The 21,031-nt window shown below is 42.4% G+C and overlaps 1 protein-coding gene across 1 annotated transcript in view; it reads left to right on the top strand.

Annotated features, from left to right (window-relative positions):
* Positions 1-20,647, top strand: part of LOC311114037 (uncharacterized protein) — a gene marked incomplete at both ends in the record, with an annotated part of 31,150 nt that extends 10,503 nt beyond the window's left edge. Inside the window, 3 exons of the mRNA XM_084189313.1 lie at positions 6,213-6,599; positions 19,651-20,374; positions 20,599-20,647. Coding sequence (XP_084045439.1) covers positions 6,213-6,599; positions 19,651-20,374; positions 20,599-20,647 — 1,160 coding nt within the window. The remainder of the gene's footprint in view (positions 1-6,212; positions 6,600-19,650; positions 20,375-20,598) is intronic.
* Between the last annotated feature and the right edge of the window lie 384 nt (positions 20,648-21,031).

Below are 21,031 nucleotides of genomic sequence, written 5' to 3'. Positions count from 1 at the left end.
AAGTAGGATGAATGATGCAGCTGGCCAGTTGATAGTAAAGTAGGATGAATGATACAGCTGGCCAGTTGATAGTAAAGTAGGATGAATTATAGATACAGCTGGCCAGTTGATAGTAAAGAATGATGAATGATAAATACAGCTAGCCAGTTAATAGTAAAGTAGGATGAAATGCAGCTGGCCAGTTGATAGTAAAGTAGGATGAATGATACAGCTGGCCAGTTGATAGTAAAGTAGGATGAATGATTGATACAGCTGGCCAGTTGATAGTAAAGTAGAATGAATGATGCAGTTGGCCAGTTGATAGTAAAGTGATAGTAAAGTAGAATAAATGATAGATACAGCTAGCCAGTTGATAGTAAAGTATGATGAATGATGCAGCTAGCCAGTTGATAATAAAGTAGGATAATTGATAGATATAGCTAGCCAGTTGATAGTAAAGTAGGATGAATGATAGATACAGCTGGCCAGTTGATAGTAAAGTAGGATGAATGATGCAGCTGGCCAGTTGATAGTAAAGTAGGTTGAATGATAGATACAGCTGGCCAGTTGATAGTAAAGTAGGATGAATGATAGATACAGCTAGCCAGTTGATAGTAAAGTAGGATGAATGATACAGCTAGTCAGTTGATAGTAAAGTAGGATGAATGATAGATACAGCTGGCCAGTTGATAGTAAAGTAGGATGAATGCTAGATGGAGCTGGCCAGTTGATAGCGAAGAAGGATGAATGATAGATGCAGCTGGCCAGTTGATAGTAAAGTAGGATGAATGATGCAGCTGGAATGTTGATAGTAAAGTAGGAAGAATGATACAGCTGGCCAGTTGATAGTAAAGTAGGATGAATGATAGATACAGCTGGCCAGTTGATAGTAAAGTAGGATGAATGATAGATACAGCTGGCCAGTTGATAGTAAATTAGGATGAATAATAGATACAGCTGGCCAGTTGATAGTAAAGTAGGATGAATGATAGATACAGCTATCCAGTTGATAGTAAAGTAGGATAAATGATACAGCTAGCCAGTTGATAGTAAAGTAGGATGAATGATAGATACAGCTGGCCAGTTGATAGTAAAGTAGGATGAATGATGCAGCTAGAATGTTGATAGTAAAGTAGGAAGAATGATACAGCTGGCCAGTTGATAGTAAAGTAGGATGAATGATAGATACAGCTGGCCTGTTGATAGTAAAGTAGGATGAATGATAGATACAGCTGGCCAGTTGATAGTAAATTAGGATGAATAATAGATACAGCTGGCCAGTTGATAGTAAAGTAGGATGAATGATAGATACAGCTATCCAGTTGATAGTAAAGTAGGATAAATGATACAGCTAGCCAGTTGATAGTAAAGTAGGATGAATGATAGATACAGCTGGCCAGTTGATAGTAAAGTAGGATGAATGATAGATACAGCTGGCCAGTTGATAGTAAAGTAGGATGAATGATAGATACAGCTAGCCAGTTGATAGTAAAGTAGGATGAATGATAGATACAGCTGGCCAGTTGATAGTAAAGTAGGATGAATGATAGATGCAGCTGGCCAGTTGATAGCGAAGAAGGATGAATGATAGATACAGCTAGCCAGTTGATAGTAAAGTAAGATGAATGACCAGGACGACTGATCCGTGTAAAGGAAAGAATGAATGTAGCGTGAGATTTTCAGTGAAAACCTATAGATACAGCCAGCCAGTTGATAGTAAAGTAGGATGAATGATAGATACAGCTGACCAGTTGATAGTAAAGTAGGATGAATGATGCAGCTGGCCAGTTGATAGTAAAGTAGGATGAATGATACAGCTGGCCAGTTGTTAGTAAAGTAGGATGAATGATGCAGCGAGCCAGTTGATAGTAAAGTAGGATGAATAATAGATACAGCTGGCCAGTTGATAGTAAAGTAGGATACATGATAGATGCAGCTAGCCAGTTGATAGTAAAGTAGGATGAATGATGCAACTGGCCAGTTGATAGTAAAGTAGGATGAATGATAGATACAGCTGGCCAGTTGATAGTAAAGTAAGATAAATTATAGATACAGCCAGCCAGTTGATAGTAAAGTAGGATGAATGATAGATACAGCTGACCAGTTGATAGTAAAGTAGGATGAATGATGCAGCTGGCCAGTTGATAGTAAAGTAGGATGAATGATACAGCTGGCCAGTTGATAGTAAAGTAGGATGAATTATAGATACAGCTGGCCAGTTGATAGTAAAGAAGGATGAATGATAGATACAGCTAGCCAGTTAATAGTAAAGTAGGATGAAATGCAGCTGGCCAGTTGATAGTAAAGTAGGATGAATGATACAGCTGGCCAGTTGATAGTAAAGTAGGATGAATGATTGATACAGCTGGCCAGTTGATAGTAAAGTATAATGAATGATGCAGTTGGCCAGTTGATAGTAAAGTGATAGTAAAGTAGAATGAATGATAGATACAGCTAGCCAGTTGATAGTAAAGTATGATGAATGATGCAGCTAGCCAGTTGATAATAAAGTAGGATAATTGATAGATATAGCTAGCCAGTTGATAGTAAAGTAGGATGAATGATAGATACAGCTGGCCAGTTGATAGTAAAGTAGGATGAATAATAGATACAGCTGGCCAGTTGATAGTAAAGTAGGATACATGGTAGATGCAGCTAGCCAGTTGATAGTAAAGTAGGATGAATGATAGATACAGCTGGCCAGTTGATAGTAAAGTAGGATGAATGATGCAGCTGGCCAGTTGATAGTAAAGTAGGATGAATGATAGATACAGCTGGCCAGTTGATAGTAAAGTAAGATAAATTATAGATACAGCCAGCCAGTTGATAGTAAAGTAGGATGAATGATAGATACAGCTGACCAGTTGATAGTAAAGTAGGATGAATGATGCAGCTGGCCAGTTGATAGTAAAGTAGGATGAATGATACAGCTGGCCAGTTGATAGTAAAGTAGGATGAATTATAGATACAGCTGGCCAGTTGATAGTAAAGAAGGATGAATGATAAATACAGCTAGCCAGTTAATAGTAAAGTAGGATGAAATGCAGCTGGCCAGTTGATAGTAAAGTAGGATGAATGATACAGCTGGCCAGTTGATAGTAAAGTAGGATGAATGATTGATACAGCTGGCCAGTTGATAGTAAAGTAGAATGAATGATGCAGTTGGCCAGTTGATATTAAAGTGATAGTAAAGTAGAATAAATGATAGATACAGCTAGCAAGTTGATAGTAAAGTATGATGAATGATGCAGCTAGCCAGTTGATAATAAAGTAGGATAATTGATAGATATAGCTAGCCAGTTGATAGTAAAGTAGGATGAATGATAGATACAGCTGGCCAGTTGATAGTAAAGTAGGATGAATGATGCAGCTGGCCAGTTGATAGTAAAGTAGGTTGAATGATAGATACAGCTGGCCAGTTGATAGTAAAGTAGGATGAATGATAGATACAGCTAGCCAGTTGATAGTAAAGTAGGATGAATGATACAGCTAGTCAGTTGATAGTAAAGTAGGATGAATGATAGATACAGCTGGCCAGTTGATAGTAAAGTAGGATGAATGCTAGATGGAGCTGGCCAGTTGATAGCGAAGAAGGATGAATGATAGATGCAGCTGGCCAGTTGATAGTAAAGTAGGATGAATGATGCAGCTGGAATGTTGATAGTAAAGTAGGAAGAATGATACAGCTGGCCAGTTGATAGTAAAGTAGGATGAATGATAGATACAGCTGGCCAGTTGATAGTAAAGTAGGATGAATGATAGATACAGCTGGCCAGTTGATAGTAAATTAGGATGAATAATAGATACAGCTGGCCAGTTGATAGTAAAGTAGGATGAATGATAGATACAGCTATCCAGTTGATAGTAAAGTAGGATAAATGATACAGCTAGCCAGTTGATAGTAAAGTAGGATGAATGATAGATACAGCTGGCCAGTTGATAGTAAAGTAGGATGAATGATAGATGCAGCTGGCCAGTTGATAGCGAAGAAGGATGAATGATAGATGCAGCTAGCCAGTTGATAGTAAAGTAAGATGAATGACCAGGACGACTGATCCGTGTAAAGGAAAGAATGAATGTAGCGTGAGATTTTCAGTGAAAACCTCCTTCCATCAGCAAGGGCATTGAAGATGAAACGTGGCTGGGTCTTTCAGCATGACAATGATCCCAAACACACCGCCCGGGCAACGAAGGAGTGGCTTCGTAAGAAGCATTTCAAGGTCCTGGAGTGGCCTAGCCAGTCTCCAGATCTCAACCCCATAGAAAATCTTTGGAGGGAGTTGAAAGTCTGTGTTGCCCAGCGACAGCCCCAAAACATCACTGCTCTAGAGGAGATCTGCATGGAGGAATGGGCCAAAATACCAGCAACAGTGTGTGAAAACCTTGTGAAGACTTACAGAAAACGTTTGACCTGTGTCATTGCCAACTAAGGGTATATAACAAAGTATTGAGAAACTTTTGTTATTGACCAAATACTTATTTTCCACTGTACCTCTTCATACTATCAAGACAATTCTTATTGCATGCTGAATATTTCAAGTGCACTGGAAACATTATATTTATCTTATTTCAGTCTTCGGGAGCAAGATATATCTGTTTCTCTTCATCAGACAGCAGTTTTCACAAGAGGCTGTAGTTACATCGTAGATAGAAGCAGGCCATTGGCTGCCTTGATCACGAGGGTTATGTACGGGACCTCTGATTGGTTCGTAGTTTATGAGTTCATCAATGTTGCCTGAGCAGACAGAGTGTTGAAATATACTTTTTATGCGAAAATGTGCAAGAATTTAAGGTGCCAACAAATGTTATAGTCATCATAACAATATTTTACTGTCATATACAAAAAAATCAGGTCCTCTCTCGACTGGGATCGATTAACTTCACTCTTTTCAGCTTCTGCCCACCACCTAATAACACAACCACACCACAGATAGAACAATGAGCCAGATATTTCACCTGATGTATAAATGTGAAACATCAGGTTGGCGTTTCAAATCAAAACCAAATATGGTGATGAGAGGAAGCCCAGTGGCCGGCAGTGGGAGAAGATGGAGCGAGATGGATTTTGGCCGATATTCTGCTATTTATTTATTTAAATCTATGAAACATTTGATCTCAATACAGTTTTCTGTTTCCATCACTAGAATCTGTAACAAACAGAGTGGACTACGTTTTGTAGACTTTACCCTTTGCCAAAGGTGTAAAAAATTGCGTTGTTTAGAAGGAGTGCAAGGGCGAATTGAGTTATTGCACATGGGCAATCTTCACAAAGTAGGCGTTCCCTAAAGGAAATATGCAAATAGATTCTAGAACGGGCCAATAGGAGCTCTCTTGCTCCTGCTTGGCTCTGCCCACCTCCTTGCTTGTTCTGCCCACTATGATTAATTTGCTCCCATTGGAAACGACAGGCTCTGGTCTATCTTGGGTTAGTTCAAGTCTTTAGCCACACAGTCTGAGAAGAGCATGAGGTGTGGCTGAGATTAGTCAGTTTGAGCTAGCATATGAACTCGGTAGCACAGAGTAGATCCCCCATATGACGTTGAGAAATAGTGCACTATGGGTAGTTTAGAAGATATCCGGAAATAAGTTAATAAATATGTAATAAAGCAAAAACATAACTGTTTGTTCTTATAGCTAACCAGATCGTGACTACAACTAATTTACTAAGTCTTTAACCACACTGTGTTGTTACATTGGTGAGTAAAAACACATGCTTCCTACGCTTTAACTTTTTGTCTGAAAATAAAATCTACATTTTACTCAACTTCGTTACCCACTCCAGTCAGCAGATGGCGATGTGGGACTTTAAGGCTATGCTGCTAGTGTGACGTATAATCTAGTGGACGGGACGCTTCTTTCAACAGCAGCAACAGTTAGTCAGACACCTCGGTAGCTTGCTAGACAAAATAGCCGAACCAATAAAGCTCTTTAGACGCTTTCGTGTATATTAGATACTGTGTTTTAAACCCACTTCTGTCGTCTAGTTAGTTATCTCATTTAATTTCATATTTACGGTGTTGTTGTTATTGGTCAGCTAGCTGGCTGGTTAAGTTAGCACTAGCCTAGCTAGCTAACATCCCCGACCATGAGCTCACTAAGCTACTCTCCTCCTGCTAAAGAAGAGGAGGTCTGCTGGACGGAGAAAGAAGCTCTAGTGAAAGAGGAGGAGGAAGAGGAGGATGTTACAATACAAAAACAAGTAGAGGGTGAAGCTGTTACCGTGAAAGAAGAAGAGAAAGACGTTACAGTGAAAGATGAGGAAGACGCGTTCAGAGTGAAAGAGGAGGAGGATGTTACAGTGAAGGAAGAGGAAGACGCGTTCAGAGTGAAAGAGGAGGAGGATGTTACAGTGAAAGAAGAGGAAGACGCGTTCAGAGTGAAAGAGGAGGAGGATGTTACAGTGAAAGAAGAGGAAGACGCGTTCAGAGTGAAAGAGGAAGAGGATGTTACAGTGAAAGAAGAGGAAGACGCGTTCAGAGTGAAAGAGGAGGAGGATGTTACAGTGAAAGAAGAGGAAGAAGAGATAGAGGAAGATGCCGTTTTTGGAGTGAAGAAGGAGGGAGAGATTACTGTCACGTTGAAAGATGAAGAGGAGGAGATAGGAGATCTGATTAACACCAGTAAGTACCGCCTTAAATGTGTTTTTCACTTTGGATATTTGGAGTTCGCTCGTCAATTCAATGGAGAGAGATGCTATGCTACTAGCATCATGTTATGAATTTGCAAAGCCATCTCCTATAGTGTTTTTTCTCTAAGTTGTCGGTATGTCACGTGTCCTACTTATCAGTACACTCAGAACAACTTAAGCATTACGAAACTTCTATTCGATCAAAGTAAACATCACGTAGCACGTAAGCCATTCATTTAGTTGACCAACCTGGACCAGCTCATTGACCTCCATACAAAAACTCCACCTGCTGGAAGGAGAGATATTCCCGTGAGTTGGTTCTCTCTCTTCCTCTAGGGCTACACTAGCTTGTGCTAGCTAGCTAGTAATCTCCTTCCCAGACACTTCCACGCAGTGTGGGACGAGGTTAGCCAGCTAGCTACATTCCCTCGGCGTAAAGCAGTGCTCGGCAGGCCGGGGCTAAGGACACAGTGTACCGATGCAAAATCGGCAGTGTATCAAATACTTGTTCTCAAACATATACTCATTAAAATACAAAAACACAGTCATGGGAAGATATATTGAGACCTAGGTGTCTTTTACACATGTATATACAGTGGGGAGAACAAGTATTTGCTACACTGCCGATTTTGCAGGTTTTCCTACTTACAAAGCATGTAGAGGTCTGTAATTTTTATCATAGGTACACTTCAACTGTAAGAGATGGAATCTAAAACAAAAATCCAGAAAATCACATTGTATGATTTTTAAGTAATTCATTTGCATTTTATTGCATGACATAGGTATTTGATACATCAGAAAAGCAGAACTTAATATTTGGTACAGAAACCTTTGTTTGCAATTACAGAGATCATACGTTTCCTGTAGGTCTTGACCAGGTTTGCACACACTGCAGCAGGGATTTTGGCCCATTCCTCCATACAGACCTTCTCCAGATCCTTCAGGTTTCGGGGCTGTCGCTGAGCAATACGGACTTTCAGTTCCCTCCAAAGATTTTCTATTGGGTTCAGGTCTGGAGACTGGCTAGGCCACTCCAGGACCTTGAGATGCTTCTTACGGAGCCACTCCTTAGTTGCCCTGGCTGTGTGTTTCGGGTCTTTGGACTGATCCATTGTGGAGGCCTGTACGAGTGGACTGATCCATTGTGGAGGCCTGTACGAGTGGACTGATCCATTGTGGAGGCCTGTCTGAGTGGACTGATCCATTGTGGAGGCCTGTCTGAGTGGACTGATCCATTGTGGAGGCCTGTCTGAGTGGACTGATCCATTGTGGAGGCCTGTCTGAGTGGACTGGTCCATTGTGGAGGCCTGTCTGAGTGGACTGATCCATTGTGGAGGCCTGTCTGAGTGGACTGATCCATTGTGGACGCCTGTCCGAGTGGACTGATCCATTGTGAAGGTCGTGGGGATGGCACAGTCCATCACTCTAAGACATTGTATATGGTTAGAACAATGGTGCAAAACTAATAAAAAATAATATTATTTCATAACAAATGCGCTTTCTCCCTCGTTGGATAGCAGTCGCTGTCCACGGTTCTGAAACAGTCTTCAGTGCGACGTTGAACAGGCGCCTTTCCCTAGACCATGTTGCATGTGCATAATAGGGCATCCAATGGTGGAAAACCAACGTTTTGGAAATACATAACGCCATCTAACCAAAATATCATACAATGTTATCTATATGCAGTTATCTTAGCCAGCCAGCTAACGTTAGCTATTTAGCCAACTAGCTATGTTATCTATATGCAGTTATCTTAGCCAGCCAGCTAACGTTAGCTATTTAGCCAACTAGCTATGTTATCTATATGCAGTTATCTTAGCCAGCCAGCTAACGTTAGCTATTTAGCCAACTAGCTATGGTCCATATCAAATCATGTTATCTATATGCAGTTATCTTAGCCAGCCAGCTAACGTTAGCTATTTAGCCAACTAGCTATGGTCTATATCAAATCATGTTATCTATATGCAGTTATCTTAGCCAGCCAGCTAACGTTAGCTATTTAGCCAACTAGCTATGTTATCTATATGCAGTTATCTTAGCCAGCCAGCTAACTTTAGCTATTTAGCCAACTAGCTATGTTATCTATATGCAGTTATCTTAGCCAGCCAGCTAACGTTAGCTATTTAGCCAACTAGCTATGGTCTATATCAAATCATGTTATCTATATGCAGTTATCTTAGCCAGCCAGCTAACGTTAGCTATTTAGCCAACTAGCTATGGTCCATATCAAATCATGTTATCTATATGCAGTTATCTTAGCCAGCCAGCTAACGTTAGCTATTTAGCCAACTAGCTATGGTCTACGAGCTGGAGCCCAACTTCCGGAGACCCAGTTAGAACCCAACTAACAAAACCCAACTGAAACATAACTGCAGATCAAAAGAGCAGAGACATACAGAATGATGGCAGGGGAAAATCCCCAACATCCAAAATAGATAGATTCCAGATGTCAGTCAGCTAGCGCGCTAGCAGTAAAGCCAAAAGTGGGAAAAAGTTACAAAAACTCCCGTAGTCTACTTCCCAGAGAACATGCTGAGAAGTAGTGATGAGGGGGAAACGAAGCTTCCTGTAGCATTGACACTTTCCAGCCAAATGTGTCAAAAATAGGTTCATTACACTACCTGGTAGGTTCGTTGATAATTTGCGTGAGGTTGAGGGCATCTAGCTTGGATTGTAGGATGGCTGGGGTATTAAGCATATCCCAATTTAGGTCACCAAGCAGTACAAACTCAGAGGATAAATGGGGGGCAATCAATTCACATATGGTGTCCAGGGCACAGCTGGGGGCTGAGGGGGGTCTGTAGCAAGCGGCAACAGTGAGAGACTTATTTCTGGAAAGGTGGATTTTTAGAAGTAGAAGCTCAAACTGTTTGGGCACAGACCTGGATAGTATGATAGAGCTCTGCAGGCTATCTCTACAGTAGATTGCAACTCCACCCCCTTTGGCAGTTCTATCTAGACGGAAAATGTTATAGTTGGGGATGGACATTTCAGAATTTTTGGTGGCCTTCCTGAGCCAGGATTCAGACACTGCTAGAACATCAGGGTTGGCAGAGTGTGCTAACGCAGTGAATAACTCAAACTTAGGAAGTAGACTTCTGATATTTATGTGCAAGAAACCAAGACTTTTGCGATTACAGAAGTCAACAAATGATAGCTCCTGGGGAGTAGGAGTGATACTGGGGGCTACAGGGCCTGGGTTAGCCTCTACATCACCAGAGGAACAGAGGAGGACTAGAATAAGGATACGGCTAAAGGCTTTAAGAACTGGTCTTCTAGTGCGTTGGGTACATAGAATAAAGGGGGCAGATTTCCGGGTGTTATAGAAAAGATTCAGGGCATTATGTACAGACAAGGATATGGAAGGATATGAGTAAAGTGGAGGTAAACCTAAGCGTTGGGTAACACTGAAAGAGATAGTATCTCTAGAGGCATCAATTGAGTCGGTTTCTAAGTGTATGGGTGGAGGGACAAAAGAGCTAACTAAGGCAGGTTTAGCTAGGCTGGGGGGTCTACAGTGATATAGTACAATTAGAAATAACCGAAACAACAATAAACTAACCATGTTTGGGCTGAGGCTAAACATAAACAGGATGTAGTACCGTAAAAAGGAACAGTCCAGCAGATATCAGCTGTATAGCTGAGTTATCATAAGGTCCGGTGGTGAAGTGCTAGTGAGTAAGAGGCTACGGCTAGCGTGTGCTACGTCCGTTTTGTTGTAGCCAGCTGGTAGCGAAGAATCCGAAGTTAAAGGTCCAGTGATTCCGGCGGAAAAACTGATATGTTCTGGGTCGATAACGCGCAGTGCTGACTGGCCGAATATCCGGTGATCAAAGTCCAGTGATTAAAATTAATCCCGCGGAAAAAAATCAAATGTTCTGCGTGAAACACTGCTAGCTGTGGCTAATAGCAAGTAGCTATTCCAGTAGCTAGTTCAGTTTAGTGAGTAAGCGTGTGCTAACGGGCCAGGGCTAGCAGATGGATGGAATCTTCGTGGTTACGTCGTAACCACATCAGACGATTTCGTCGGCAGACCAGTCGTGTAGGATCGGCGGGGCTCCGTGTCAATACTATGTAGTCCCGTCCGGTTGATAGAGAGGTAGATAGCCGGGAGATGGGCCTGGCTCAGGTTGATTAGCCAGACCACAGCGTCCGTTTTGTTGTAGCCAGCTGGTTCCAGTGAATCAGTGATTCCGCGGAAAAACTGATATGTTCTGGGTCGATAACGCGCTGTGCAGACTGGCCGAATATCCGGTGATCAATGTCCAGTGATTAAAATTAATCCCGCGGAAAAAATCCAATGTTCTGGATGAAAATACCGCTAGCTGTGGCTAATAGCAAATAGCAAGTAGCTAGTTAGCTGGCTAGCTAGTTTCAACTGGAGATTCTAGATTCTAGATAAAGGTAAGTCAATAATAGAATCCGTTCCACATTGAGTGAGGCGGGTTGCAGGAAAGTATATCTTGTAGAAGGATGAAAAGTCTGATAGGGAAATATGTACGAAAAATGTACGAAAATAGGGTATTTACAGGCTATTTACAGACAGACGATAAAAACACAACTGCACTACTTCGCCATCTTGGATTCGAGGAGATTGTGTATATCTATGTTGGCCAGGGTGGTTCCCAATCAGAGATGGCTGTAGCTCGTTGTCTCTGATTGGGGACCATACTTAGGCGGCCTTTTGGCACTTTTGTTTTGCGGGATCTTGTTCCGTACGGTTTTGTTTTGGTGTTAACCTAGGACTTCACGTATCGTTTGGTTTGTTGTTTTGTTCGTGTGTGTACTTCAATAAAAGATGTACGGTTATCACGCTGCGCCTTGGTCCGCTTCATCTATCGACGATCGTGATAGCATGACTGGGCAGGGGCTCAGCAATAGGTGGGACTGGGACGGCATAGGCCCACCCACTGGGGAGCCAGGTCCAGCCAATCAGAATGAGTTTTTCCCCATAAAAGGGCTTTATTACAGACAGAAATACTCCTCAGTTTCATCAGCTGTCTGGTCTCAGACGATCCCGGAGGTGAAGAAGCCGGATGTGGAGGTCCTGGGCTGGCGTGGTTCTGAGGCCGGTTGGACAAACTATCAAATTCTCTAAAACGACGTTGGAGTATTCAGACCCTTTACTCAGTATTTTGTTGAAGCACCTTTGGCAGCGATTGCAGCCTCGAGTCTTCTTGGGTATGACGCTACAAGCTTGGCACACCTGTATTTGGGGAGTTTCTCCCATTCTTCTATGAAGATCCTCTCAAGCTCTGTCAGGTTGGATGGAGAGCGTAGCTGCACAGCTATTTTCAGGTCTCTCCAGAGATGTTCGATCGGGTTCAGGTCCGGGCTCTGGCTGGGCCACTCAAGGTTATTCAGAGACATGTCCTGAAGCCACTCCTGCGTTGTCTTGGCTGTGTGCTTAGGGTCGTTGTCCTGTTGGAAGGTGAACCTTCGACCGAGTCTGAGTTCCTGAGCACTCTGGAGCAGGTTTCATCAAGGATCTCTCTGTACTTTGCTCTGTTCATCTTTCCCTCAATCCTGACTAGTCTCCCAGTCCCTGCCGCTGAAAAACATCCACACAGCATGATGCTGCCACCACCATGCTTCACTGTAGGGATGGTGCCCGGTTTCCTCCAGACGTGAGGCTTGGCATTCATGGTCTGAGAGTCCTTTAGGTGCCTTTTGGCAAACTCCAAGCGGGCGGAGGAGTGTCTTTTACTGAGGAGTGGCTTCCGTCTGGCCACTCTACCATAAAGGCCTGATTGGTGGAGTGCTGCAGAGATGGGAGAACCTTCCAGAAGGACAACCAACTCCACAGAGTTTGGCCTGGAAAAGTCTCTAAGAAGAGTATTGGTGGTTCCAAACACTCTCTATAACTTTATACAGTGTCTTCAGAAAGTATTCATACCCATTGACTTATTCCACATTTTGCTGTGTCACAGCCTGAATTCAACATGGATTGAAAAAATAATAATATTCACCCATCTAAAACACAAGGACAAAGTGAAAACATGTTTTTAGACATTTTTGCAAATGTATTGAAAATGAAATCCAGGAAATATCTCATTTACATAAGTATTCACACCGCTGAGTCAATATATGGTAGAATCACCTTTGGCAGAGATTACAGCTGTGAGTCTCTTTGGGTGAGTCTCTAAAAGCTTTGCACACTTGGATTGTGCAACATTTACCTCATTATTATTTTCAGAATTCTTCAAGTTCTATCAAATTGGATGTTGATCGTTGCTAGACAACCATTTTCAAGTCTTGCCATAGATTTTCAAGCAGATTTAAGTCCAAACTGTAACTCTGCCACTCAGGAACATTCCCTGTCTTGTTGATAAGCAACTCCATTGGAGATTTGTCCGTGTGTGTTTTAGATTATTGTCCTGCTGAAAGGTGAATTCAAATCAAATCAAATTGTATTGGTCACGTACACATATTTAGCAGATGTTATTGCGGGTGTAGCGAAACGCTTACGTTCCTAGCTCCAACAGTGCAGTAGTATCTAACAATTCACAACAATACACACAAATCTAAAAGTAAAAGAATGGAATTAAGAAAGATATAAATATTAAGATGAGCAATGTAGGAGTGGCATTGACTAAAATACAGTAGAGGTGAAAAATCTGTCGATGTGCCCTTGAGCAAGACACTTAACCCTAATTGCTCCTGTAAGTCGCTCTGGATAAGAGCGTCTGCTAAATAACAATATATATACAGTGGGGAGAAATAACATAGCTAGTTGGCTAAATAGCTAAAGTTAGCTGGCTGGCTAAGATAACTGCATATACAGTGGGGAGAACAAGTATTTGATACTATTTGGCTGGAGTAATGGAGAGGACAGTGTTTCGCTATCACAGGTGGTAATCTATCACAGGTGGTAATCTATCACAGGTGGTGATCTATCACAGGTGGTAATCTATCACAGGTGGTAATCTATCACAGGTGGTAATCTATCACAGGTGGTAATCTATCACAGGTGGTAATCTATCACAGGTGGTCATCTATCACAGGTGGTGATCTATCACAGGTGGTCATCTATCACAGGTGGTAATCTATCACAGGTGGTAATCTATCACAGGTGGTAATCTATCACAGGTGGTCATCTATCACAGGTGGTCATCTATCACAGGTGGTCATCTATCACAGGTGGTAATCTATCACAGGTGGTAATCTATCACAGGTGGTAATCTATCACAGGTGGTAATCTATCACAGGTGGTCATCTATCACAGGTGGTAATCTATCACAGGTGGTCATCTATCACAGGTGGTAATCTATCACAGGTGGTAATCTATCACAGGTGGTAATCTATCACAGGTGGTAATCTTTCAACTTCACCGCATCAAAGGGACGATGGACGGGGCCATGTACCGTCAAATCTTGGGTGAGAACCTCCTTCCCTCAGCCAGGGCATTGAAAATGGGTCGTGGATGGGTATTCCAGCATGACAATGACCCAAAACACACAGCCAAGGCAACAAAGGAGTGGCTCAAGAAGAAGCACGTTAAGGTCCTGGAGTGGCCTAGCCAGTCTCCCGACCTTAATCCCATAGAAAATCTGTGGAGGGAGCTGAAGGTTCGAGTTGCCAAACGTCAGCCTCGAAACCTTTAATGACTTGGAGAAGATCTGCAAAGAGGAGTGGGACAAAATCCCTCCTGAGATGTGTGCAAACCTGGTGGCCAACTACAAGAAACGTCTGACCTCTGTGATTGCCAACAAGGGTTTTGCCACCAAGTACTAAGTAATGTTTTGCAAAGGGGTCAAATACTTATTTCCCTCATTCAAAATGCAAATCAATTTACAACATTTTTCTCATTTTTGATCTCTGGATAAGAGCGTCTGCTAAATAACAATATATATGTCTCAATATAATAGTATTATATAATTATATACATTTAAAATAAACTTTGAAAATAAAATATTTTCCTCAACTGCGATACCCACTCCAGTCAGCAGATGGCGATGTGTGTCTTTCAGGCAATGCTTAAAGCGTGACGTGTAATCTAGTGGACGGAAGGCAACAGTCAACCACCTCCGTAGCTGGTTAGCCAACAGCCGAAAGATTCAAGCTCTAGACGCTTTCGGTGTATATTAGCTACTGTGTTTTAAACACACTTCGGACGTATCTACTTGTTAACCTATTTAATTTAATATTAAGTTGTTATTAGTCAGCTAGCTGGCTTGTTAAGTTAGCACTAGCCTAGCTAGCTAACATCCCCGACCATGAGCTCACTAAGCTACTCTCCTCCTGCTAAAGAAGAGGAGGTCTGCTGGACGGAGAAAGAAGCTCTAGTGAAAGAGGAGGAGGAAGAGGAGGATGTTACAATACAAAAACAAGTAGAGGGTGAAGCTGTTACCGTGAAAGAAGAAGAGAAAGACGTTACAGTGAAAGAAGAGGAAGACGCGTTCAGAATGAAAGAGGAGGAGGATGTTACAGTGAAAGAAGAGGAAGACGCGTTCAGAGTGAAAGAGGAGGAGGATGTTGCAGTGAAAGAAGAGGAAGACGCGTTCAGAGTGAAAGAGGAGGAGGATGTTACAGTGGTTCTCTCTCTTCTAGAGGAGGATGCCGTTTTTGGAGTGAAGAAGGAGGGAGAGATTACTGTCACGTTGAAAGATGAAGAGGAGGAGATGGGAGATCTGATTAACACCAGTAAGTACCGCCTTAAATGTGTTTTTCACTTTGGATATTTGGAGTTCGCTCGTCAATTCAATGGAGAGAGATGCTATGCTACTAGCATCATGTTATGAATTTGCAAAGCCATCTCCTATAGTGTTTTTTCTCTAAGTTGTCGGTATGTCACGTGTCCTACTTATCAGTACACTCAGAACAACTTAAGAAACTTCTATTCGATCAAGTAAACATCACGTAGCACGTAAGCCATTCATTTAGTTGACCAACTTGGACCAGCTCATTGACCTCCATACAAAAACTCCACCTGCTGGAAGGAGAGATATTCCCGTGAGTTGGTTCTCTCTCTTCCTCTAGGGCTACACTAGCTTGTGCTAGCTAGCTAGTAATCTCGTTCCCAGACACTTCCACGCAGTGTGGGACGAGGTTAGCCAGCTAGCTACATTCCCTCGGCGTAAAGCAGTGCTCGGCAGGCCGGGGCTAAGGACACAGTGAAACACAGACTAGCCGTGCAGGCTGTTGTGCTGCTTACAACTTGGAGGAAAACATTTGGCCACGTTAACTACCGCCGGCGACACCGTGATACAGCTGCCCAGTGGGAAGCACCTCAGGCCGGCATGCACCTCGAACACCGGTGATTTGGTATTATATTAGGTGTAATGCTCGTTCGCACGGCTCGTCTTCCTGCTCCTGAAATCAGTAACGTGTTGGTGCTTTCAAGAGAACTCGGAACCTCATAGTTAAAGTGTATGGAAGTTTGTTGTGTAGAGCTTCCTGTTGGTCGATTCCGATATTTTCCAAGTGGGAAACCAAGGAAATGTTTCTATGAGTGTTCAAGTCGGAAATGTCAGAATGACCGATTCCCCAGTTGTCTTGAAAGCGGAAGGAACTAATTGGTAAGGCACTGTGACATCCAGATGATGACCAACTCTCGCTCGACCATCAAAATAAACACAACTCTTGAGTCACGGGATGTTGGGAAGCAAGGTGGTTGTCTGAAATGAGCCTCCCGATAAAACCCTCCCAGTTTCCTCAAAGTTCGATAGAATAGTCAATTTAGTATCATTGTTTTTTGAGGGATTTTGTTGTTTTGTTTTATCTAAGTTTTTCAACAATGTCTGCATTGAATTCAGCTTCAACACACGTAGCACAACGGCTAACCGTCTACCTCTTGTTGCACTTATAATAATAATAATAATATGCCATTTAGCAGACGCTTTTATCCAAAGCGACTTACAGTCGTGCGTGCATACATTATTATTTTTTGTGTATGGGTTGTCCCGGGGATCGAACCCACTACCTTGGCGTTACAAGCGCCGTGCGCTACCAGCTGAGCTACAGAGGACCACACTTCAGCCAGTATGACTTTGAAAGGGCAGAACATAGAACCCAGCTCGTTGTCGGCCTTGCAATCATCCCTGCAGAAGGCCATGGAAGAAATGGGTAGAGTCAAGCACCATTCTTGAATCTCTTGAGTCTGATGTTTTTTTTTTATTGATGTTTTCTCAGGTCAAGCGATCTCAGATGAATATGCAAGAAGATGTATCGGTCCTATTACAGAGGCAATATGAGGCAGAGGGTCAGAGATCAACGCTGGAGGACGACAACGACCGACTGATTTAAGGAAGTCGAGAAGAACGCCAAACCGTATGAGGATCTCCACAGAAGCGTTCAAGATTCAGCTAACCGAGACAGGCTCCTCAATTTAAGACTTTTAGGGGTCAAGGAGGGTCTGGAGGATAGCAGGCCGCGGGAATGCGTGAGACGAATTATCTGGGAAGCTCTTGGGAGGGATCTGGACAAATCCGAGCTTCAACGGAGTCCACCGTTCCCTAGCAACAATACCACGGGAGAATCAGCCGCCTTAGACCGATCATCATCCGCTTTCTCAGGGATCTGGAGAGAGAGTACTGGCGGCTGCAGAAGGGAACGTATCGGGAGAAGAGAGAGGTGACTTGGAAGGACTAAAGCTTATGTTAGGGGCACAATAATAGCACACACCAGCAGAAAGAAAATGGAGAAAGAGTTGGAAAAAAACTAAAGTCTCAAATTTAAAGAGTTGGCGAAAAATAGTTATCCGAGGAAAAATCCCTATTGAAACAAGTCTGTGATCTGAAGTTTCAATGACGTGAAATACTTGTTCTCAAACATATACTCATTAAAATACAAAAACACAGTCATGGGAAAATATATTGAGACCTAGGTGTCTTTTACACATGTATATACAGTGGGGAGAACAAGTATTTGATACACTGCTGATTTTGCAGGTTTTCCTACTTACAAAGCATGTAGAGGTCTGTAATTTTTATCATAGGTACACTTCAACTGTGAGAGACGGAATCTAAAACAAAAATCCAGAAAATCACATTGTATGATTTTTAAGTAATTAATTTGCATTTTATTGCATGACATAAGTATTTGATACATCGGAAAAGCAGAACTTAATATTTGGTACAGAAACCTTTGTTTGCAATTACAGAGATCATACGTTTCCTGGTTGACCAGGTTTGCACACACTTAGCAGGGATTTTGGCCCACTCCTCCATACAGACCTTCTCCAGATCCTTCAGGTTTCGTGGCTGTCGCTTGGCAATACGGACTTTCAGCTCCATCCAAAGATTTTCTATTAGGTTCAGGTCTGGAGACTGGCTAGGCCACTCCAGGACCTTGAGATGCTTCTTACGGAGCCACTCCTTAGTTGCCCTGGCTGTGTGTTTCGGGTCGTTGTCATGCTGGAAGACCCAGCCACGACCCATCTTCAATGCTCTTACTGAGGGAAGGAGGTTGTTGGCCAAGATCTCGCAATACAATGCCCCATCCAACCTCCCCTCAATACGGTACAGTCGTCCTGTCCACTTTGCAGAAAAGCATCCCCAAAGAATGATGTTTCCACCTCCATGCTTCACGGTTGGGATGGTGTTCTTGGGGTTATACTCATCCTTCTTCTTCCTCCAAACACGGCGAGTGGAGTTTAGACCAAAAAGCTCTACGTTTGTCTCATCAGACCACATGACCTTATCCCATTCCTCCTCTGGATCATCCAGATGGTCATTGGCAAACTTCAGACGGGCCTGGACATGCGCTGGCTTGAGCAGGGGGACCTTGCGTGCGCTGCAGGATTTTAATCCATGACGGCGTAGTGTGTTACTAATGGTTTTCTTTGAGACTGTGGTCCCAGCTCTCTTCAGGTCATTGACCAGGTCCTGCCGTGTAGTTCTGGGCTGATCCCTCACCTTCCTCATGATCATTGATGCCCCACGAGGTGAGATCTTGCATGGAGCCCCAGACCGAAGGTGATTGACCGTCATCTTGAACTTCTTCCATTTTCTAATAATTGCACCAACAGTTGTTGCCTTCTCACCAAGCTGCTTGCCTATTGTCCTGTAGCCCATCCCAGCCTTGTGCAGGTCTACAATTTTATCCCTGATGTCCTTACACAGCTCTCTGGTCTTGGCCATTGTGGAGAGGTTGGAGTCTGTTTGATTGAGTGTGTGGACAGGTGTCTTTTATACAGGTAACGAGTTCAAACAGGTGCAGGTAATACAGGTAATGAGTGGAGAACAGGAGGGCTTCTTAAAGAAAAACTAACAAGTCTGTGAGAGCCGGAATTCTTACTGGTTGGTAGGTGATCAAATACTTATGTCATGCAATAAAATGCAAATTAATTACTTAAAAATCATACAATGTGATTTTCTGGATTTTTGTTTTAGATTCCGTCTTTATTTTATTTATTTTATTTTTATTTTTATTTTTGGTCATTTAGCAGACGCTCTTATCCAGAGCGACTTACAGGAGCAATTAGGGTTAAGTGCCTTGCTCAAGGGCACATCGACAGATATTTCACCTAGTCGGCTCGGGGATTAGAACCAGCGACCTTTCGGTTACTGGCACAACGCTCTTACCCAGTAAGCTACCTGCCGCCCGTCTTTCACAGTTGAAGTGTACCTATGATAAAAATTACAGACCTCTACATGCTTTGTAAGTAGGAAAACCTGCAAAATCGTCAGTGTATCAAATACTTGTTCTCCCCACTGTATATATATATTTTTTTATACTGGCCCCCCGTGGGAATCGAACCCACAACCCTGGCGTTGCAAACGCCATGCTCTATCAACTGAGCTACATCCCTTTATCTCATGAATGTTTTGGCTTTCAGTTACAAAAAGTCACTTTCTTACCACTTCTTCCATAGGCAAACATGTAAGGAAAGCTTTTTTTAAATCAAAAGGGATGCTGTCAAAAATGTATTGAATTCAAATGGATTTACCCAGTGTACGAAGCACTACAGCCACTCTGTGATGACAAGCTCTGCTCTTTTATTTAGGGATCTAGTCTAGGTTAAACATCATAGGAAGACATTTTTATCATGTGGAGGTTTCATTCAAGTCTCTGTTTAACTAAATACTCTTTGTCTTTGGCAGGAGAGAGACCAGACTCTCACTCTGACAGCGGGAAGAGCCCTTCAGCGGAACCAGACCCAGAGACGCCCAAACCAGCGAGACAACACCACTGCTTCCAATGTGAAAAGAGATTTTCCCGATCAGGGGACCTCAAAGCTCATGAGAGGACACACACAGGAGAAAAGCCTTTCCAATGTTCCCAGTGTGGAAAGAGTTTTACCATGTTATATAACCTGAAAAGGCATGAGAGAATACACACAGGAGAAAAGCCTTTCCAATGTTCCCAGTGTGGAAAGAGTTTTACTCAGAGAGGGTATCTAAAAGTGCATGAGAGAAAACACACAGGAGAAAAGCCTTACCACTGCTCCCAGTGTAAAAAGAGATTTTCCCGAGTAGGGGACCTAAAAGCTCATGAGAGGACACACACAGGAGAAAAGCCTTTCCAATGTTCCCAGTGTGGAAAGAGTTTTACCGTGTTAGCTACCCTGAAAATGCATGAGAGAATACACACAGGAGAAAAGCCTTACCAATGTTCCCAGTGTAGAAAGACTTTTACCGCGTTAGCTACCCTGAAAAGGCATGAGAGGACACACACAGGAGAAAAGCCTTACCAATGTTCCCAGTGTAGAAAGAGTTTTTCCAAGTTAACTAACCTGAAAAGGCATGAGAGGACACACACAGGAGAAAAGCCTTACCAATGTTCCCAGTGTAGAAAGAGTTTTACCGTGTTAGCTACCCTGAAAAGGCATGAGAGAATACACACAGGAGAAAAGCCTTACCAATGTTCCCAGTGTAGAAAGAGTTTTACCGTGTTAACTAACCTGAAAAGGCATGAGAGGACACACACAAGAGAAAAGCCATTCCAATGTTCCCAGTGTGGAAAGAGTTTTACCAAGTTAAGGAGCCTGAAGGAGCATAAGAGAACACACACGAAAAAAGTCCTACCACTGCTCTCTCCCCGTGTGGAAGGACAATTTCCCAGTCAGAGAACCTGAAATCACACGAGAGAATTGAGTGACTGTGTTCTGACTTATTTTTTAAACTGACAATTTGTGTTTTTGTTTATGCCACATGAAATCATTTTGTTTATATGAATTCTTACTCAAAAATAGGCATATTTTTGTTTTTTCACCTCGAGGCCTGATCATATCTAAAATCAGATTAAATACTATAAAATGTGTATTTTGTTTTGGTTATGAACTTTAATGCATTGGTTACAGGTATAAACCCTCAGTTGTTCATTATATAATTTGGATATTGCTAAATGTAAATTATTATATAGATGAATGGAACTTTGCATTTCTTGATTCTAACCTTGAAACCTATAGACTTTGATTTTATATATAAGATTAGGCTTTTGCTAAATGAAGTTGATTGAAATTGATTGGATATATGATTTGGA

This window comes from Coregonus lavaretus, assembly GCF_964263955.1.
Source record: "Coregonus lavaretus genome assembly, contig: HAP1_SCAFFOLD_388, whole genome shotgun sequence".
NCBI lineage: Eukaryota > Metazoa > Chordata > Actinopteri > Salmoniformes > Salmonidae > Coregonus > Coregonus lavaretus.
The sequence above is the reverse complement of the archived record's forward strand: the minus strand, read 5'-3'. Positions and strand labels throughout refer to the sequence as shown.